General features: G+C 36.5%; 1 protein-coding gene across 18 annotated transcripts in view; it reads left to right on the top strand.

Moving 5' to 3' along the window:
* The window catches only part of LOC140733456 (myelin transcription factor 1-like protein), a 444,485-nt gene that overhangs the window by 197,312 nt on the left and 223,598 nt on the right, over window positions 1–23,575 (top strand). For all 18 annotated transcript variants that reach the window (XM_073056807.1, XM_073056806.1, XM_073056820.1 and 15 more), the window contains 3 exons: window positions 6,908–7,206; window positions 8,860–9,837; window positions 21,950–22,084. In XM_073056807.1, coding sequence (XP_072912908.1) covers window positions 6,908–7,206; window positions 8,860–9,837; window positions 21,950–22,084 — 1,412 coding nt within the window. The remainder of the gene's footprint in view (window positions 1–6,907; window positions 7,207–8,859; window positions 9,838–21,949; window positions 22,085–23,575) is intronic.

The following is a 23,575-nucleotide window of genomic DNA, read 5'->3' as shown; positions in this document are numbered from 1 at the left end:
TTTTGGGGAATTATGTATTTGTATTCCCAGATCCCTTTGTTCTACTGCACTCCTAAGTGTCCCACCTTTTACCTTTACTCCAGTCAGCCAGTTTGGATAAATAAATGGATAAACAATTAAATAATTAGATAGATTATGGATAGATAGATAAATAAATATATAAGAAATCAAGCAAGCAGAGTGATGGATAAATACATTAATTAATAAATATTGAGAGCTTTGAGAGTTATTGAGAGATTGAGATTTGTTGTGCTGTACCATCCAAGCTAAAGTGTTGGAGGAGCTACATGCCTGGGATAGAGTTTGCTGTGCAGTGCTTGGAATGCAAACACATCCAGAAGATGCAGAGAACATCTTGGAGAAGAAAACAAAAGGGAGAAGAAAGGTCTCCAGAGTTGTCAGAACCACTTTCTGCAGTCCCAGAGTCAGCCCCTATGGAGGAAGCCCCAGAACCTGAGATTGTTTCACAGACACGTCTCTCCTGCCAATCAGAATGACACCCCCCCCCACACACACCCACGTCGACTCCCCTTGCCAACAAAGACGTTTTCCCACAAGAGTAAGAAATTCTCCAGACGAATTTAATCTTTAGGCCTGAATGGGAAAATTTAAAATTCATTATGTCTATGTAGTAGTTGTGTTATTGAGTATGCTGTGTATACACTTGAGATGCATTCTTTTTTGAGTTGGAGTTTAGAGCTAAGCAGGGAAGAGTTTTGTGTATTTAATATATCAGTATTGTTTGAGTAATATTGTAAAATTTTGTTTGGTTAAACTTCGTTGCTTAAGTAATTTATTACGGGTTGTATGTAAAAGTATGTGAATAGCATACGTCATTATGCCACCACGTCCTATGTGTGTGCTTTACTAAAAGTAAAGAAACAAAACTAAGTCACGCAGTACTTGATTCTGTGCTTTTTTTTCCAATTAGTTTTATATTTTAGAGTTTCAAAACATAGTATCTTCATTATCATTTCAGTCCAATTCTCCCTCATCATCACCCTGTATTTTTCCCCTCTGGATGCCTCAATTCTCCTCCTTAATTCTAATGATCTCTGCAACTCCCCTTCTCAGCTCATCTCAGTCTCCATGCTGCCCTTTCACCTTACTATCCAATCCCTACCACATTTCCATTGCTTGAAATTATGCATTTGAATGCCTTGGAATGAAGAAAACAAAAGGAATAAATAAAACAATTAAGTGCATTGCTGATTTTTAAGGAGAGCATATTTACATGTATGTAAAAATTCAGTTGGAGACAATTGAGTCAGACTCTCAAGGGCTGGAGAATGTAAGATGAAACTCCTCACAAATTTTTAATCAAACTAATCATGTTAACCTCAGAGGCAAATATGCATCCAAGGGCATTTTTAGTTAGAACTAAAATAATTGTGTTAGATAGGACATTTGAAGAACAGCTTGGGGATTTTTTTTGTCATGTTTAATTTAGGGATAATATTCCACCTCCGTTGGAGGGAATCGAAACAAAATTAACAAGAATATCCAGAGGCAGAGGCTGATAGGTAGCTATATATATATATAACAGTCTAATAAAGATATAAAGATGTTGGAGGCATTCATTATGAGACTATTTCAGTTTTGAGGGAAGAACTGTCTTTGGAATTTCCCAAAGCTCTTTACAATTAATGAAGTATTTTTTAATGTAGTCATTGTTGTAAAGCAATCAACAACAACAGCTAATTTGTGAACAGCAAGCTTCCAAAAATAGTAATGTGAAAGTAGTAGACAATCGTAATGTTGGTTATGAGATTAAATTGTTCGAAGGATTTGGGTATATACCTCAAGAATGGTTGAAAAGAGATAAATATTTAATGAATATACTGCTGATGGCTGGTAAAAAGACTCTTACTAGGAAATGGTTATCACAGGAGAGCCCAACCTTGAATGCATGGATGGAAATTACAATGGACATTTACAAAATGGAGAAGATAACAGCATCTGTTAATCATAAGTTGGAACAATTTGATTCATACTGGGAAAAATGGTTTAACTACATAACACCTCATAGACCTGATTTTATCCTCACAAATCAATGAATATGTTGTAAAAGAAAAGATCACTCCCTACTTGTACATAGTTTTCTCCTTTCGCTTGGTCTTTCTTACCTCTCTTTTCTAGAGGTGTATACCTCAGATAAATATTATGTGAAGATCTACGGCATATATGACTATATGATATATATGTACAATATCTGAAATACTTCTTATGGAAATGTTTGTTTGATGTTGAACTTCAATAAAAAATAAATTACAAAAAAAAAGTGCTCCTAGGTTCTTTTTCAAAGTGGTGTTATTTACCCGGAGATGCAGTGAATACTATAAGGACAGTGTGGAACTTGCTCATTACTGCACTGTAGAAAGGACAGGACAATTAGGCTGATTTCAGTGTCTAGGAAGATGTTTAAATCGAGTATTACAGTCAACATATTTTCTGACAAATGTCAGCAAGTTGACCTAGATTGACCTAGTTTGGCCTAGATTTAGTATCTAGCCAAATCACAGAGTGAGGCTTAGTGAGCTGCAATGATTTCTTTCCCAAAAGTTTTGAGGCCAGAGCTTGTTCTGATCCCGTTATGGCATGGAAAGCAGGACTTCAGCACCGAGAACTACTCCCAGCTCTTCCTAGAAGTTCTCATTGAGAGGACTACCAAAAGTATGTTCAAATTTAGCTCAGAAATCAGTGGTAAACATGTACATTTGGATGTAGAGTGCAAATTCTGACCCCTCCTATTCTTCTTATAACCTATGGATTATTCATTAAATTTCCTAAAGCTTTCATCTAACTTCGTATGTGCTCAATGGTACTTATACAGTATGTACTTAAAGACACTTATACAGTATGCTTTAACTCTCTTGTAGTATTTTAGCTTTTCAAATGTATTGGAAGTACTTTTAGGCTTTTGTTTGAGTAAATTGTTTTCATGCATTTTTAGCACTTGCGAATAATTTACATTTTATAGTATCTGTGATCTCTTGATGGTCCAGCTAATATAAGATGCTGCCAGCTCATAAAAATGTTTCTCTTCTGATTGTAGGAACAGTTACTTTCAGCTCCTCCGTGTGTACCCATGCTCTTCAGAGGACTCTTTAAGCAGTCTAGTCCTCACCATCAAGGAATCATGCTAGTATCTTCCAGACATTCCTGCTGGGAGGCACATTAAATAAAACTTGGAATTTTCTTTGAAAAATTTAGGCCAAAGAAACTGTAGACCCAAGAGTTTCTGCTAAGCAGCTTTGAACTTTTTATTTCATAACATCAAAATCAGCTAGATCAGCACCATTGGTGCAAAATGTGGCATTGAAAAAAAAAATTGAATCAAATTGAATACTACACATGACCCCTGTACAGGCTCCTTCTCATGACCTTAAAATATCCAGGGTTTTCAAGTGCATGCTGCATTTAGGGCAAACTGATGTCCTATGGTAGGGCATTGAAGAATGCAGTAGAACAGAGTGATCTAGGAATGACGGTGCATAGTTCCCTGAAGGTGGAATCTCATGTGGATAGGGTGGTGAAGAAAGCTTTTGGTATGCTGGCCTTTATAAATCAGAGCATTGAGTATAGGAGTTAGGATGTAATGTTAAAATTGTACAAGGTATTGGTAAGGCCAAATTTGGAGTATTGTGTACAGTTCTGGTCACCGAATTATAGGAAAGATGTCAACAAAATAGAGAGAGTACAGAGAAGATTTACTAGAATGTTACCTGGGTTTCAGCACCTAAGTTACAGGGAAAGGCTGAACAAGTTAGGTCTTTATTCTTTGGAGCGTAGAAGAAGGTTGAGGGGGGACTTGATAGAGGTATTTAAAATTATGAGGGGGATAGATAGAGTTGACGTGGATAGGCTTTTTCCATTAAGAGTAGGGGAGATTCAAACAAGAGGACATGAGTTGAGAGTTAGGGGGCAAAAGTTTAAGGGTAACATGAGGGGGAACTTCTTTACTCAGATAGTGGTAGCTGTGTGGAATGAGCTTCCAGTAGAAGTGGTAAAGGCAGATTCAATATTGTCATTTAAAGTAAATTGGATAGGTATATGGACAGGAAAGGAATGGAGGGTTATGAGCTGAGTGCAGGTCAGTGGGACTAGGTGAGTGTAAGCGTGCGGCACGGACTAGATGGGCCAAGATGGCCTGTTTCCGTGCTGTAATTGTTATATGGTTATAATCTCTTAGATTATTTTTTAAAACATTGTGCTGAAAACAGTTAATAAAATTAGCAGATTTTACATAAATACATTACGACAGCAAATTCCCTCAGATTATGCACATTTGTACACCTCTCTGGTGGCCTTTAAATGAAATATTTTTCAGAGTATATATACACACAGTCTTATACAATCTTAGGCACATACAATAGACATAGCTTGGGTGCCTCAGAGTTTTACACAGTACTGCAGTCATTTTACGTATCGCACTGTACTGCTGCCACAAAAAAAGCATATTTCATGACATATGTGCGTGATGACAAACCTGATTGTATTGTAGACTGGGAGTGGGAAGGGTGCAGGGAGAGGGGAACACGGTCGGGGAAAGGAGAAGAAAGAGGGGAGGGAGCAGGAAGCACTGGAGAGACATTCTGTAATCAATAAACAAATTGTTTGGAATCAATGAGCTTGTTTGATGTTCCAGGGTTGAGTGTGTCTGCACCTGTGCCACCCCCACCCCTGGCACCCCTCGTTTGCCACCTGTTCCACATGCCTCCTGCTGTGCTTCACCTTTACCAGTCCCAACATCCTTTGTTCCTGCCAAATTCACAAACTCACTCGCCACTGCACTCCACATTGAAAAATACAGTTCTGTGCAAAAGTGTGTGTGCGTGTGTGTGCGTGTGTGTACATATATATTTACCAGCAATAGTATATCAATGTGACAAAAAAATGAATGTGTATTGCTTTTAATGTAATTTTCTGAAATTTAAAATCACTGTGACTGGACTAAACTGTTTAATTAATATATTATTATTACAATGATGCTGTTTTCAGCAGTATTCATAAAACTGCACCAGATAAACACTCTTAAAACTATCAAGATATTTGGCTCAAATGTTGTTAAGTTTGAGCAGAAACTTGATCGAATGGAAAAATTTTTAAAACTAGGGCAATTTGAACTCAGTTCACCAATTGTGCCCGAGTTGTGAATTATTGGGCTGAACATCTATTCAATGTTTTACTTCAGCCTTTACAAGAGTTTCTTTTGCCTGTTTTAATAACTAAGTTAACAAATTTCACGACAAATGCCAGTGAGAATGAACCTGATTCTGACATGTGATCTGTGGTACTTTGAATTGTCAATGGAACGGTTTTATTAATGCCGCAGAATTGCAAAGAAGAACGTGCACGTTCAGCTTCTTGTCTCAGCATGACTGAGCTCTGTGCTGCAATGAAATCCTGAGATGCACCACCAGCTAATCCCCACCTCATTCCTGACTTCCACATTGCAATGCTCAGGGGCAGAAATCTGTGCAAAGCAGCAAGCTAGTGATTTTCCATGGAGGTAGCTCGCAGTACAACTTTACCTGTTAGTTGCCATCTGGTATACTTCCTGACTAGTTACTAATTACAGTGAAAATTTCACTTCACTCCTTCTTCCTGGTATGTTGTCCCTGTAAACTGTTAACAGTTGTTGCGGCTTTTCAACATGTGAGTGGGTTTCAATGTTTACTTTGTCTATACTTCACATGTGACTTTTAAAGCCCGAGTAACTAATTTAAAGAAAAACTACAAACAAAAAAAAGCAATTTTGAAACTACTTGTGATAAAATATAAGGCAATACTTAGAATTTGCTGTAGGCTATCGTGTCTGAACTGTGCTGATAACAAGATAACAAGGATTCTTGATGCATCAAATGTGTTTAATTTTAACATGGTGTTTGCAAAGTCACACTTGGCAGATTTTTCTAAAAAGGAAAAGCAATGAAATCCAAGAGAAAGTATGCAATTGGATTAAGAATTGGTTGACTGACAGAAAGTAAAGGATAATGGTCACCAGACTTTATTTACCGGCTGGCTGAACAGAGTGGGATTCCAAAGGGCTTAGCACTAGATCCTTGCTTGTTTCTCCTGGTACATATAAATACCTTGGGCTTAAATGTAAGAAGTTTGTCATTGACACCAATTTTGGCAGCATGGTTGTTAATGAGAATATGCTACTGATTTAGAAATTATCCGACTAGTCTGGACACAAGAGTAACCAATGGAATTCAGTCTAAAGATCAGTAAGGTGGAGATCTGATAGAAGAGAATGCATGAAAAATGGTAAGATACTAACAAGTGTTGAAGAATTAACTTCAAGTCTATTTGCTGTTGGACACAATGTGCCACATTTCCCCTTGTGCTATAAATTTCTGATTCCAAAACTTACTAACAGAATTCAGTGGACAATAGATCTTCCCAGGGCTCATAATTGAATGACTAGGGTCAATAAAACCTAAATAAAATGAACATAGGAGTGTCCTAGAAGGTAAGTAAGCTTTCGTGAAAAAGGTGAGTACTGAATAAAAACATACATGGATTTTAAATCTCCTGATACTTGTCTGAGGTTTGATTTCTCTTGTGAAAAGCAAACATGTAGGGCAGAATTACATACTCTTTGCTGATTATATACAGTAATTTTATAAAAATCAATAGTCCAAATGCTTCTCTATCATTACACTGATAGAGACACTTTTTGACTACTGCTTATTAAAGAGATAAAGATGACAATTTTAAAGCATCAATGAGCTAATTAATTTTTTAGGAGCTTAATAGTGATACTGGATGCTCAAAGAGAGTTTCTGTCTGATTTATTAAAATATTAAAGCAATATTTATTGTCTTATGTATTTTTACCAATATTGATATTCTAGTTGTGGAAATTCTTCAGTGTTAATGTTTCTGCTTCCATGTTCTAGTGTTTATGGATGTCCATTAGCAAAGAAGCGTAAAATACAGGACAAACAACCAAGTGAACCAACTCCCAAGAAAAAAACATTTCTGGTGAGAACAGACAACTCTTCTGTTGACGAATGCTATGAGACTGATGGAACAGAGGAGTTGGATGAGAAAGATGAGGAATATTCTGATGAGAATGATGATCAGGAGGAAGATGAAGAAGAGGAAGAGGATGTGGAAGGAGAAGAAGAAGACGAGGATGAATTAGAAGAGGACGATGAAGAGGATGAGGAGTATGAAGATCAGAGTAATGAACAAGGTATGAATTTGCATAGCTTTTAAAGGGCTATAAAATCTATTGAATATTGTTCAATGTTTAACAATTAATGCAAAGATTTCCCAAGTCTGGATTTAATATTTTCCATTTTAAATGTGTTATTAAAACAAATTAGGGGATGAAATCAGTCAAATAATTTTCCTAATCTCTCATTTATTGTGATGAATGGTATTCAAGAACAGCTTGGCTAAACACTGGAAATCCAAAACTATAGTTCAGAGATTTTTGATAAAACAATCCTCTTAGTATTAAAAATATATTGTTAAATTATGTTGTGAATTAGCATACATTTATTTTTAACTGAGTAGAATATTAACTGACCATTAGGCCATGGAAAAGCTATTTTTGTTCCAATGTGTCAGTCATTTCTCTAGTTTGTGAGTTAATTTCAAGCTGATCTGTTATTTTAAAACTTTGCCATCAAGTGATTGTATTTAAACCTACATTTGATCATAATTGCAGTATGCGAGCTTAAAAGTTTTAATTGTGAAATAATTTGTTTCATTAGTTTCAAACAATTTTATAAGTTGTTTCATTAATGAATTTGGATTAGTTTTGATTTTCTGCACCAAAGTAGTTATTCAGCATATTATTTGCCTTTATAGAAAGACGAATATAGCATTATTCCTAATTAAAGATGTTTGCTGTAGAGCAAATATATCAGTTTAATTCTCCAACTAAAGTTACATTAGTCCATGAGTTAGGCTTGGTTCTTGGAGCATTTTAGCAAGCATTGTGAATGCTATGACTTCATCAAAAAGTTTTGTAATGGTACTAGCTGATTCTATGAGCCAATTTTTTTTCTCAACACAATATTTTTACCAATGTTCCTTTATGGACCTAAGTAACAAATTAAATTGTAATCTTTATTGATGAATCTATCATTAGTTTTGCATTAATCAGAAAATGTGTTTATTTTTAATACATTTGCTTTTATTAATAACTATGCTCAGTGTTTTTTTTTAAATCAGTGGCACATGCATTTAGAATATATGAAAAGACATTCCTGAAACCAGAGGGAAAATGCAGCCATATGGCATGATATTGTGTGGACCAGTTATTATCTCTGGTCTTTGATGAGACAGATAATCCTGGTAAGAGCAGCAGGAGACCACAAAAATTTACCTCAATGTTTTTAAACATTGTAGAAGAGAAAAGTAATTACCCAGGAAAATAAAAATCAGTGTTTCTATTTTTATGACTGATGCTGGAACTCGTGCAAAGTTTGGAAGAACAGTAAGGAATGCAATAATGTGCTATATTCTCTCATTACAAATCAGTGTAGTGCCATTCAGTCTTTGAAACTCCATGGAGGCTCTCCTTGTGAAATATCTAACCAAACAAGTGAATGGTCATTTTCAGCATTTACATTGTTTCCTTGGGTGTTTATCCTTTTTTTTTGGCAAAAAAAGATGATAGGAGCTTGGAAGAGACCCTGTGGAATTCATAATTCTTTTTATTGATGCATAGAAAATTATTAATAAGTTACAAGATGACATCTTTCTGCAGAATTTGAGCCTCGGCCTTCAGAACAGGATAAAAATTGGGCAGAATGGTAATAGTACCCACTGAATAATTTTATCTCAGAGTTATTGAAAAACAATAATTAAGCTTTGCTCTTTTGTTTTCCATCAGAAGATCTTCAGGAAGAATCTGATAATGTCAGGAGAAACCAGGACAATGAGAAAGATGATAACAACAATGATGAATATGACAATTATGATGAGCTTGTTGCAAAATCATTATTAAACCTGGGCAAAATAGCTGAAGATGCAGCATTTAGGGCTATGACAGAGTCTGAAATGAGTGACAGCACAGCACGTGGCCTGGAGGATGATAGCGACACTAATGGGAGCAGGGTTAGAAAAACAAATAAAAGTGACTCCTGCCAGTTGAGTTTAGATGTTGACAGTGATGTTGTTAGGGAAACAGTGGACTCTCTTAAACTACTGGCACAAGGACATGGTGTGGTACTTTCAGACAATGCAAATGTTAGGGGTCGTATAGATGGTTTAATACAGAATGAACTTAGAAATGTGAACTTAGGATCATGCAAGTCCACCAGTGATGGTTTGGAAAAGACCGTTGATGAAAGTGATGAGGCTGTTTGCCTTAGCAGTCTTGAGTGCCTAAGGAACCAATGTTTTGACTTGGCTAGGAAGCTAAGTGAGAGCCAGCATGAAGAAAGAAACCAGCAACATCATTTTAGTGATTGTCAACAGAATAGACCTGATGATGATGTCACACGAAGGATGTCAGATCGGAACTACTCAGATATGGTCAACCTGATGAAGCTGGAGGAGCAACTGAGCCCCCGCTCTAGAGCTTTCTCTTCTGGTGTCAAGGAAGAAGAATCACATGACAGAGATGATGACACAGGCTCAGTCAAATCTGACAGGTCTGAGGAAGTGTTTGATATGACCAAGGGAAATTTGACTCTGTTAGAAAAGGCCATTGCACTGGAAACAGAGAGGGCTAAGGCAATGAGAGAAAAAATGGCAATGGAAGCTGCAAAGAGAGATGCTTCAGAGCAAATTCCAAGGCATCATGTTGGAGATGAGAAGAAGTCCAGATCCTCTGATGGCCATGTTAAAAAGCCATACTACCCTAAAGGTACAACTTCAGTATGTTTCTGGAATTGTTAAGAGATATTAATTCAGCTGCCTTGTCTTCAAAACAAAGTTTACCTAAAAAACTGAACAATATGAAAATGACCAATATCAAAAAACTAATTATATTAATGATATTAACATTGCATGCTTATTGAAATGATTCATTGTGTAAGGCTAAAAGTGACTGGGGTTGGATCAGTAGTTATTGATTTTTAAGCCACATTCCACTTTATTTGATTTCATTCTTTTGTATATTGATGGTCAGGTAATGCATACTAAAGAGTCTATACATCTACAAGATGAAAACAAAACACCTGGGGGTAAATTGTTATGGAGGTTCCTCTGTTTATCTTCAAATAGGAAAGACCTTAGCAGAATATTAGTCTTTGGTTTCAACATTATCAAAATATATACAGAAAGACTTTTCAAGCTATTATATTGCTTTACTCTTGTTTTACTATGATAAATATTTACGTTAATAGTGTTGTAATTTTTGCATGCAATGAGATCCATATTCTAATATTTTTTCATAATTAACATGGCACCTGATATTCCTGTTCAATGCCACAAATATATATGCAATAATTTATTACTTTGATGTATACAATTATGGTACGTCCCTTCAAATTGTATATGTTAGTTGTTCTTAATTTTATGAGTGCTTATGAGAATGAAGTTGGTCTTACCCTTTTGAGTGCTTATTCAATCAAGAGTCAGTAAATTTATTGACTCATCGAATTAAAATTGAAAAGGTGCATGTGGTTTTATTGCTTAAAGTCATAGACTGTTTGCAAATTTGAGCAATTTTAATTTTTCCAGTGGCAGTGTATTATTAATGCAAATCAGTCTTCACAATAGTTCTAAAGAAAGTATGATACTACAGTTCTAGTTTATACAAATATAAGGAATAATTTTTGATCATTATAATTGTAGAATTTTAATTATTTCTGCAAACAAGAGTTCTCTTTTTCCTCCATTCTGTTGCCTTTTCTCTTTCTCCTACTTTTATTACCTGTCTGTTCTAATCAACTTCTTAATTTATGTTTTGTAATTTATGTGCTTCGGCTTTGGAAATAGTTATAATTTTGAAGAGATTGCCTTCTCATTGGATGAAGATTAACTATAAGGATAATTTTCAATAATAAAAAGTTGGTTTTCCTCATGCAATTTGTCTTGTTTAGGGCTGGGCCAATGGTATTGAAAAGAAACTGTATCAATATAGTGCCTTTCAAAACCTTAGATTGTCCCAAAGTACTTCACAGCTTCAAGACAAGAAGTCAAGCAGTGGTCAATTCAAAACTGATATACTTGAAATCGGAAACAAAATTAATGAGTTAAACATGTTAAGATACTAGCAAAATGAGTAAAATACAACACAGCTTCCACTTTCAAATGTTTTGATTTTGTTCTGTCTCAGTTCTGTCCTGGAAGAGTGTCAAAGGAGGTGAAGGCCTTACTTGCCTTTGAGCCTCTCCCATCATTCAATAAGATCACGACCGATCAGATCTTTTGCTCAGTTTAAATTCCTTGTCCATTTCCCCTAGCCTGCCCTCCCCTGAATTTTGCATCACTGACTATTCAGCATTTTAAGTTTTCAGAAAGGAGAATTACCAAGATTCACAATGCTTTTAGAGACAAAAATCTTCTTTATTTCATTCTTAAGTGATTGGCCCTTCAAACCAGCACAATAACCCCTATAATCCAATTTTTATGCAAGCAAAAAAAACGTGATATAAAATATATAACAAGTACTGTATCGTAAGCAGATGACAACAGCCTGTAATCAAACCTCTCATTGGAAAGTTGATGAAGTGCAGTATGTGTAATGTTCATATTGTAAACATAAACATATATGGAAATATCCTTAGGAAATATTAATAATATCTGGATTCCATTATTAATTAAAGGAAGATATGAATAAGCTTTGAACTTAGGTTTTCTGCAAGAATAAAACTGTAAGTTGACATTGTGTGTTGTATGATTTGTACTGACTAAAGTGAGTCACTCCATTATAATTTCAGGGATTAATTAATATAGCTTTGAGCATCAAAAGCACAACCACTTGTTGGGGGAGGGCAGGAATGGCAGACATGAAGGTTAGTTTGGTTGGAGCCTGCAGCAGCTTAAGTGATAAGTGATTCAAAAAAATAATTAAGGGAATACCTTAGCCAGGGTACTGCCAAAGTAATGTCTGAAGAAAGGCACAAAGCCTCCAGATTGACCTGGTAATTTGGAAGTGTTGCTGGATGAAGTCATGCAGAGGAAGACACTATTGGGAGACCAATGCAGTAATCACAGGTCATGGTTCAAGAGCCAATCCAACACTTCAGCATTACAACGAATGCATAAAAAATTAACAAACCTAGCTGAATTGATATTTGTTTATTATAACCTCATCTCACTGTTTCTGAACTGATAATCATCTGAGATAACCTCACCTCATAGTGTGTTCTAAGCGCTTGAATTGCATTCCAGTTGTATCCATGAAATAGGATGGAGTCATTTATATCCCCAGCATTCTCCAGAAAATTTGTTTTATATTATTCAACTAAAATGCCTAGAAATTCATCCTCTGTCAGTAGTGTTCAGCACATTGCAGAGTAACAAATGCATGGAGAGCTCCTCTATTCCAGGCAATGCAATGCAGGATGACTTTGCAGCCTTGCAGTCATGTGCAGTTACCGTATCAAAAGCTTCACATGTAATTATTTTGTGCAAGCAACTGTCATTACAGTCACAATGGTCTGCATTCTAATATTTGGATGTCCCACCATGATAATTCTTGTGCATTTTTTCTTATGGAGAATACAATCATAATGCCAGATAGAGAGCTACAACAGATGATACAACAGAGCTACAACAGAGAGCTACAACAGATCATGTTCTCCTCTATGACGAAATATCTCTCCACAACCTGCGAAATGAGGCAATAGAAGTTCCTAAGAAGAGAGAGTAGAAATGGAAGTGCCAATTGATATTTTGCATCTCTTCCTTCTCATCCTACTGTTCTCTATATTAATTGTTTCTAAAAAAAATATCAAAATACTTATGTGACTCATCTGTTAAAATGATATGTAATCCTTGGTCCACACTAACATCTCTTCCTCTTTTCATCCTCCAGCTGTTTCAGAAGAATCAAAAACAGGATCCTGTTGTTCTGGTCCTGCAAAGTACATCATCACTCACTCTATATCTTTTATATAGGAAACTTAGAATGTGATCCAGGGAGGAGTGCATTGGAGCAGCTAGAGGTAGAACATAAAGAGGGACATGCCAATGAATGCATGTTAAAGCCTGGTGATAGCAGTTAGTGTGCTAATTTTAAGAACACTTGTAGCTCATCAGAGATGTATGCAGGCACTGGTGGCTAGGTCAAACTGTATACCATAAATAGATTGTATGAAGAGCTCCTCTAATACAAACGGGCAATGCAATGCAGGATGACTTTACAGCCTTCCAGTCATTTCCAGATTGGACCAACTCCAAGGATAACTACAGTACAGGCTCTTTACAGGAGCCGGGAAGATTGCTGAGCTTCCTCTGTTGATTGTCTCCTAGATTCTAACTAGAGACCTCCTTCCATGGGTCATGCACTATTCAACTAAAATGCCTAAAAATTTATCCTTGTCAAAAGATTGTATAGTTACAAAGGTGAATTAATCCCTATTGTCAGATTCATTCCATTAATGTCAACACAATATGTGTTAGTAATGGGGATGAATTCCTCACCATCTGAATCAAAGGAATATTGAGGGAGAATATTTATTCACCCTTCTGTATGGTATTGGCACAAATTCTTCATGTGTGGGAAATGGGTTGAATTTGTGACTCCTCAGTCAATGGAAAATCATCTGCTCTAGGAGTTCCCAACCTTTTATATGGCATGAACCCTAACATTATCCAAGGGGTCTACTCTGTGTTATATTGCTAGTATTATAAAACCACCAGTGGTTTGCTACAGTACGTCTGTGAACTACTGTTTAGCTAACATTGCATATGCTCCAGGTTGCAGTCTGGAATGAGCCTGCAAATTGAAATTAAATGTACCTCTATGAGCACAGTGCGGCAGCTTCTAAATCAGCTCTCTCACAGCTCCAGTGATCCAGGTTCAGTCTTGATATCAATGCCGTATCATTTGCAGGTTCTCCCTGTGGCCACATGAGTTGCCTCCAGGTGCTCTGCTTTCCTTCCAAGACCCAAACATACGGATTGCTAGGCCACTGTAAAATTGCCCCCCTTGGTGTATAGCTGAGCAAAACTGTGAGCAGAAAATAAAATGTGATTAGTGTAATGTTCCTGTAAATGGATGCTTTATGGTTGGTGTGGTCTAGTGGGCCAAAGACCAGTTTCTGCGCTGAGAGACTCTATGTCTCTCTTGCTCATTGTTGCTCAGCAAGATAGATAAAAGTTCTGGTACTTCTGTTCAGTGGCATGCGCTCAGCCCACCACCTGCCAATACCCTTCCAAAAATGAAATATCATGAGGAGTTCCTACAAAATAAGTTAGACATACTGTATTTTTCCTTCCATCGACAGTAAACTTGCAGAGCAGATTACTGGTGCTTTAAAGAACTTACTCAAGTGCAATTGACAACTACTCAGAAGTTCAAAGTCCAAAGTACATTTATTATCAAAGTACATGTACAACCCTGAGATTAATTTTATTGTGGGCGAAGAAGCACATCAGAATCAATGAAAAACCACACTCAACAAGACGGACAACCAGCTAGTAAAAGACAACAAGCAGTGCAAATACAAAAACAAACAAGCAAACAAACAAACAAATAAATAAATAAGCAATAAATATCAAATATATTAGATGTAGAGTCCTTGAAAGCGAGTCCACAGATTATGGAAACTGCTCACTGTTGGGATGAGTGAAGTTGAGTGGAGTTATCCTCTCTGGTTCAAGAATCTAATGGTTGCGGGGTACTAATGGTTCCTGAACATGGTGGTGTCAGTTCTGAGAATCATGTACCTTCTTCCTGGTGGCAACAGCGATAAAAGAGCATGGTCTGATACAGCCAGTCAGTACACCCTCCACAGCACATTTATAGGAGTTTATCAAAGTTTTAAATAACATGCCAAACCTTGGCAAACGTCGAAGAAAGTAGAGGCACTACCATGCTTTCCTTGTAATGGCACATCTGTACTGGACCAAGAGCAGATTCCCTGAAGTGATAACGCTGAGGAATTTAAAGTTGCTGATGCTCTCCACCTCTGATCCCCTGCTGAGGATCTGGTTCATAAACCTCCAGTATTCCCCTCCTGTATTACTCAGGAAACTAAATTAAGGGAGAGGCCAAAGTAGTTGCATTATGAACAGGACTGAGAAATCTAAGATACTTAATTCTCATTTACAATTGCTATGGCACCAGATAACTCTGTACAGGGTATAAATGTATATAAAATCAGGAACATTATAAAATATAATTGGGTGTATTTTGTGCTCACTTTAGTACTGATTCCTTTGTATGAGATAATGTACGGCAAATAGTCAGGTGATTTGCAGGAATGACAGCAGAAAATAGGTCAGGTACAAAACTGGGTAAATATACCTTATCATGGATCTGTATGTCAATTCCCTCTGCAGTCTGCCCCAGATACACTGAAAAATTTGGTAGGTGGTCAGCTATTAACTATTGGAATGGTGCCGAATTATAGTTAGAAGTAATGCATAATCTGGGTAATTCAATTTAGATAATTGAACATCCATGTTTATTAAAAGCTTGCATGTTGCTTTCAATGCAAGAGGGATATAAATTTGTTTTTATTTGGGAGCAATAACATGCAATGTAGTTTTTTATGAAATGTAGTAATACAGTAAAATATTTTCTACCTTGCACTCTTGAGAATTTGGGACTGGTAGATTTTATGGACTGTTGGATAATATTCCAATTAATATTCAAAAACACTTTAAATCACTTTGTTTGGAAGTTACATTGCAAACAGGCTGTCAGTGAGCTTAAATGCAGAGAGGATACATTTAAAGGGGGTGCATGAGTCCGGTTTTGCTGAGAAAGATCTATTGATTATGTCCATAACTTCACCTGATCACATTATATGTCAAATCCATAGAATTAGAATAGATTTTAAATAGCATGGTATGAGTACATGTTGAACTCTGAGTTTGCCTGATATTAAGAGGCTTTGATGTTGTTGTGTACTAAACTAGTAAGAAAAAGGATGGAAAGGATAATCTTAACAGGCCAAGAAACATACAGCATTCTTGTAGATTTTGAAGGAGCATCCTGGCTCATCATAACCACAGAACATTAATTTGTACTTCATATGCTGTACATCAGCTTTGGTTCAGAGAAGAAGGGAAAGCATTCAGTTCACTAAATTGCAAACTGTCTTGGAGAAGTTAAGCACATATCTCAGCTTATGATTTCAGCAGGTAATAGCGTTTTGAGTCAGGGAGACAGCCCTTGCTTGAGAACAGAGATCAGCGATTTGTATGTGAGTAGAAAGAGAAATCTAGCTACTACTGTTCTTTCAGGCTCAATCAGGAAAGTTATAAACAAGAAAAAGTTATCTTTTTGGTTCCCTTCTAAGCACAGTTCCAACTTGTTACCCTGCAGTAAACAACAGTAAGGCATCCCTATTAAAATTGCAGCCCTACAGCAAACAAGTCAGAAGATCAGTGATCATCAATTCTCAGTCACATTAAAAGAGTTAAGTAATGAGGGTAATTTTACTTTCTCTCTCAGCTGGATTGATTGGGCAAATAGTGCTACAATTTGCCAAGAAAGTTGTTTGCATGGTGAAAACACAAAGGATACCCAAAAGTAATCAAACTATTTAATGTGGACAGTGAGAAATGAATTGCAGGACACAAAGTTCACAGACTCCAAAATATGACAATCCATTTTTTTCCTCCTATGCTGCCTGTTCCCACATTGGCGGACAAGGTGCCATGGTCTTGGGTATGATAATTGATTGAAAGTTTATGGGCGCCTTTAAAAAGAAACTCGATCAGTTTCACTAAACAAAGTAGTGCAGTTTATAGCAAGGATGGTACTCAGTAAACAACATTTTTACCTCAACCAATAGGTATTTAAATAATATACACTTTAATATTTCCTGTACCTAATAAAGTGGCCACTAAGTATACGTTCATGGTCTTCTGCTGCATCCCATCCACTTTAAGTTCAACGCATTGTCCATTCAGAGATGCTCTTCTGCATACCATTGTTGTAATGCGTGGTTATTTGAGTTATTTTAGCCTTGATGTTAGCTTGAATGACTCTGGCCTTCTCCTCTGACCTGTCTCATTAGCAAGACATTTTCACCCACCGAACTGATTTTTTTTTCCACTCCATTCTCTGTAAACTCTAGAGACTGTTGCATGTGAAAATCCCAGGAGATCAGCAGTTTCTAAGATACTCAAACCACCCCATCTGGCACCAACACTCATTATGTGGTTAGTCACTTAGATCATATTTTTCCCCATTCTGAAGTTTGGTCTGAACAATAACTGAATTTCTTGATAATGTCTGCATGTTTTTAATGCATTAAGTTGCTGCCACGATTGGCCAATTAGATATTTGCATTAACAAGCAGGTGTACAGTTGTACCTCATAAGTGGCATTTGAGTGTAGATGTTACTATATTTTTGATGTTGTAAGAGTGATGAATGCCATCCTATTCCTATATTTTTGGAAATCCCATAAACATATTGGGTTGTCAGAAGAGCATATTCAGATTTCTCTGCATACTGCAGAAGCTAATGCAGTAATATCAGTCTGCCTTTACTTCGTTGGTCTGTTGCAAGACCTTGTAGCTGCTAACATTTAGCCTAGCAGTAATGCCCTTGGCAGTCCGCTCTTAAATGTGCCTATTGCTATAGACATGGCACATTTGAAGTACTAGATGGAAACTTGGGGATGGGGTGGGAAAGTTCCCCACGGGATCAGAAGGAACTAGACAGGCTGATGGAAAGCAATGCTCACAGGAAGAATTTTTGTTTTGAGCAAGAGAACTGAACAGACAGCCAAGTGTTCTTGGCAAGTGATTGCCAAGGAGGCCACTAAGGAATAAAACTACATGTCAGCCTGCACTTTGGGGAAGCCTGCAATCTAGTTACATCTGTGTGCCTGCTCCTGAAGGATAAACAGATAGAAATAGAGCAGCGAGGTTAAATATTGGGTGTTGTATAAATATTGACATCATCTGGAAAAGTTTTATTTTCAAAAAGGTGTAAGCACAAATGAAAATACTTCTGAAAAGTTGAGAATCAAATTTCTCAAGGGTGCTAAGATACCCAGAAATGTTTGAAAAATTGTGGAACTCTGAGCTAAACAGATCTTCAACTGCCAAGCATTATTTTCTTTGGAGATGTTCAAAGGAAGTTCTAGCGACTGATCTTACATTAAATAATAAAATAATCCCAACTCATTCAGAGAACTTCTGAGAATGGTATAACTCTGATTAAAAGAAAAAAGAAATGACCAATTATCAAAAGAATAAAAAAATGCCTCTTGTGAAACTAGTGCAGGAGATTACATTAACCATGACATATTTTACAATCTAACCATTCCTTATAAAGTGTGATTTATTCACGTGGAATAACAGATTCTGCTCTCTCACAAAGGTATATACTGAATGAACACTTACTGTTCCATCTGAAGGCCTTTGCATAGGTCTATTATTTTTGAGAAAAAGAAGGAATATTCCATTGTTTTGGTTCTGTTTATAGCCCACATGCCACTACGTCAAAAGGTTACAGCTCAAGTCACACTCCTGGAACTTGAGAATAAATAAATTCCAGTCTACTATTGAAAGAGTACTATACTATCAGAAGTACCACCTTTCATAGCAAATTTTTAGTTGCTGGATGGATGTAAAGATTTTCTAGGTCTATTTGAAGAAGAACAAGGACTTTATACCCAGTGTCCATCAATTGATATCATCAGTCATTGACATACTACTATGCTCAGACTGGCTGCCATATTTCCTACATTGTATTGATGATTATACATCATAAGTATACTACTGTTTGTAAAGCTCTTTGAGAGGTCTTGAGGTCTTGAAAGGCACTATTTTTTAAAACAAAAACATCTAATTCAGCTATTTTCTTAATTAACTTGTAAGAAGTCCCCGGGTCCTCCACTGCTGGTCAATTTTATGTAAAAGGATGCAATTCCAAATTGATTAATGATCTATTAAGTACAATATTTGTGAGTTCCCTGTGAATGAGATGACATTATACGTTTTTCATTTCAATACAACCCTGGCAAACTGTATTTAGTGATAATTTCAACAATAATTCTGCTCAACATTTAATCAATATTTTATTAAAGTGTTATCAGCAAACTGGGATCTGATAACAGTATATTAGTTTTGTTGTATCAAATCTCCAGCGGTATTCTTTTCCTTCAAGTTCCACCAAAACCTTGAAAGTCATTTGGAAGAGACCACCAGTAGATCTTTTGAAGCTGTTCACATCTGGAACCATGCAATGTGGAAGCAAGAGGTGGACATTCCATTAATACATCATACAGCTGTTTAAATAGCCTGTTGCTGATAGCATCTCAAATCTATTTTTCTGCTTTAACCTCATATACTTTGTACATCTGGATCTCAGCCCAGATAGTTCCAATGAATTCAGGATTTTGGAAAAGCGGATCCCAGACTATCACAACTCCTTTTTGTGAAAGCATGATTTCTAACTCTGTTCTTTAATGACTGAATCTTAATATAATGTCCATGTATTCTAGACTCCCTCTGCTGATGCAATAATTCACCAAGACCAACAACTTTCATCTCTAACGTTACCTGCCACTGCCCGTGATTCAGCTTATCCCAAACATAGATTCTATTCGTTCCCCATTGTAAAGTCATTGATGTGAAGAATTTGCCCTGTTTATTTTTTCTCAGGGTCTGCCTGGCCTACAGAATAGCTTGAGCTTTTTTTAAAATTTATAGTTAGAATTTCCAACATGCACTTTATTTAACAAAATTATCCAAAGCTCTTCTGAGAATGAACTCGCTATTATTAATTTTCATATCTGACACTTATCAAGTCTTTACTATGCTTGCAAAGCTTCATCAGCCTCAATCTTCAGTTTTGTTTTTGAATTTGAATATGGTGACATCTCTTCTTTTCTTTGTTACTTCCATCAATGCTAAACTCCTCATCGCTCCTCCAATTCTGCCCATGTGCACAGTACTAATCTCACCACCATCAGAATATACAAAATAAAATAAGGGAAAGGACTTTGAGACTGATTTGGTATCGCACAATGTCATGACTGATCTTCCTCAACTTTATTCTCACTCAATCTCCATACTTTTTCATTTCTCGTGCAATCCAAAAATCTATAATTAAGCAGCTATAAATCCTGTTTAGAACATTCCCAAATTTCACCACCTTTCAGAGGAAGAAATTCCTCTTAATCTCAATCCTAAATATCTGATCCCTTATCTTGAAACTATGCCCAGTGTTTTAGACACCAGCCCAAGAGGAAACTTCCTCTAAGCATGCAACCTATCTGGCATCTTAGGAATTTTATGCTACAATGAGATCACCTGCATTTCTTCTGAATTTCATAGAACATGGCCCCATTGTCACAGGAATTAATGGTATAAGCATTGTTATATTATCACCAAGATAAATGTATCCTTCCTGAGATAAGGAGACCAATACTCTGCACAGCACTCTAGCCCTGTAAAACAAAAGCAAGACATGATGTTACATGTTGCAATATGTTACATTAACCCTTTAACAAATAAGGTTATTCACCTTCTGAATTGCTTACCAATTTCCTGTAATTTTTGAACAAGCATGCCCAGATGTCTTTGAGAGCCAACAGAGATTCATCTTGAACTTGGGTGATTTCCGTTTGAAGTTTGAATATTTGTGATTCTCTGGGTGCTTTAGCATTAATATTACATTTGCTATTTTTCAATCCATTGGGACCACTCTAAAATCCATGCAGCCATCTGTTCTAGGTCTTGGGGTCATTTGATTAAGGGATTTGCCATTGTTTTTAATCTGTTACTTTCTCCAGAATTTTATTTTAAGTGGTATTAATGAAGTTTATCACATTTTCTGCCTGACCTATTTCACTATGTTTCGATGTACATGTGACAAATAAAGCTAATCTTTAATCTTTAAGTCTTCAACTATCCATAGAGCATTTTAACAGATGTAAATCAATTTAATAGATGTAAATAAAGCAAAGTAATTCTCCCCCATGTCCATTTTATCGTTTAGAGTGGTTCTTAAAATTTACTTTTGACTTACGATGGTATATTCTTATATGGATGTGTGTCAAATTTTGGCTAGTAAATTACAAAAGAACTGTATGGCACTTTATTTCTTTTAAGGATCTATATAATTTAAAGTTGTTTCTTTGTTTGACTAAATCATGTTATAATTTCTAATTAGAGCACCCCTTCTAAATTAAAGGCTTTCAAGTTATGCTTTCACAACTATTTTTGATTCATTTATTTTTTATCCCAACTCTTAATAGAATTAATCTCTTTACAGAAAGTATATAGTTTGATACCTCTTCAGCTTTAACACCTGAAACAAAAATGATTTCAGAAGTTATCAAGTTTCATTTTGAACCTGCACTATTGCTCCCTGTTATGGAGTAGCTTAAACAACAATTAATAAGTGTATTGCTACAAACTTTTCCAATAAAAATAGGTCCTATATTTTCCTTTTCACAAAAAGCAGCATTGCCAATCCAGGCCTGCCCAACTTCAAAGAATTATTCCTTCTAGTTCCATTTCCTACACACCTTAATTGATAAGGTTGCTGAGAACACCAAATGGAAGCTGTCAGTTCACTGGCTGCACAAGGCTGACTATTCAGTTTTATTCTGGTCAAAAAGTTGGTAGAACTGCAGCCTGTTATATACCCTCTTCAAATGTGACTCAAAAGCCTATTTCAGATATCTGACCAGCAAAAGTCAAAAAAGGAAATTTGCTTGACATGCCTCTCAGTGTGATCACACTGTTGACGAGAGTGCAACACTGTTTACTAATTAACAGGGTAAACTAATATAGGTTCCAGTTTCTGTAGGATGGAATACCCATTTTGCCAAGCTCTGTAACAGTGTTGTCATTTTTCTTGTAAAACAGCTTCTCTCATTTTGATAGATTCATCACGGCCTGAAAAGAAAGAAAGCAAGTGCCCCACGCCAGGATGTGATGGAACTGGACACGTCACAGGCCTTTACCCTCATCACCGCAGTTTATCAGGCTGCCCACACAAAGACAGAGTTCCCCCAGAAAGTAAGTGAAAAGGAAATTCAAAATGCAAGGTAAACATATTTGTAATTACCTAAAACATGTTGGTTGCAGTATCTCTCAAAATAATGTAATTTCTTCTCACCTTTGATGCAGTACCAATCTCCTCATTTATTACCAAGGTGAAACACATGTTTTTTTTTGTTTCTTGATGAATCACAGAACACAATACAGGGAATTGTGTACACAGATGGTATTGAGAGTGGGGAGGAAAGGAGATATGGGGGCGACAACAAAAGTTTATTATACCTGTGAATCAGCCCAATCGACTTTCATGAATAACAAATTCCCACATCATTCAATCAAGCTGCCAGTTGGTTCTGAACAATAGTGTGTTTCTGGCAAAGCCCAGTTTCACTCTTTCTGTTGTCACTCTCTTGTAATCAATGAATTTATGAACAACCAGAGTATATAGTGTGGGTGAATGTCAAACTTGCTGCAGTGCTAAAACCTTTTTAAAAACATTTATTTGTGGAAGAAAAGATGACACTTATCAAATGAATGCATGCTGCACTATTGCCACAAGACACATAGGTCATGAGACCATAAGACCTAGGGGCGTAGGTGCAGAATTCATCTGCCTAATTGGGTGGAACTTCCAATTTTGAGAGTGTGAAGTAGGAAAAGGCTAGTCACCAATCTTGAGTATGCTACATCCAATGTTCTTTCTGTTAAATCAATGGAAAGCAAAATTGGCCGATTTGTAAAACATATTTGTTGAGAGTTTGCTGCATCTTAAATTTACAAGATTAGCCCTCAATTGCAAATACGGTTTTTGGGAACTCAAGGGATTAGCTGAACAATCCAAAACAAGTCCACAAAAATTACCGGGTAACATATTAGATATTCCATGTTGAGAATTTCTTCAAAGTGTAATGCTAAGCAGACCTGTCCTCACCACTGAAATGTGTGTCACCGCTCCCCTTCTCTATTCCATTTCCACCCCCTTCTGATCCTTGCAATAGCTGTAACTTTACTTTGCTGATATGTTCACTGCTTGGAAATGATCCCTGTCAACTACAGCCAGCAGGGAGTTAGACCATGAGATCATAAGGCACAAGTGCAGAATTAGCCAAACCTGCTTTCCATCATGGCTGATTTATTTCCCCTGTCAACCCCATTCTCTTGCCTTCTTCACATAACCTTTGAAGAGGTTCTTAATCAAGAACTTATCAACTTTTACTTGGACAATTAATTCCACAGGTTCACCACCATCTGTCTAAAGGAATTCCTCCTTGCCTCTGTTCTAAAGGGACATCCTTGTATTCTAAAGCTGTGTCTTCTGGTCCTAGAATCACAAATTATAGGAAACATCCTCTCCTTGTGCACTTGATCTACGTCTTTTAATATGTAGTATATTCCAATGAAAATAGATAGATAGATAGATAGATAGATACTTTATTCATCCCCATGGGGAAATTCAACTTTTTTTTCCAATGTCCCATACACTTGTTGTAGCAAAAACTAATTACATAC

Source organism: Hemitrygon akajei, chromosome 9 (assembly GCF_048418815.1).
Source record: "Hemitrygon akajei chromosome 9, sHemAka1.3, whole genome shotgun sequence".
In the NCBI taxonomy this organism is placed as follows: domain Eukaryota; kingdom Metazoa; phylum Chordata; class Chondrichthyes; order Myliobatiformes; family Dasyatidae; genus Hemitrygon; species Hemitrygon akajei.
The sequence above is the reverse complement of the archived record's forward strand: the minus strand, read 5'-3'. Positions and strand labels throughout refer to the sequence as shown.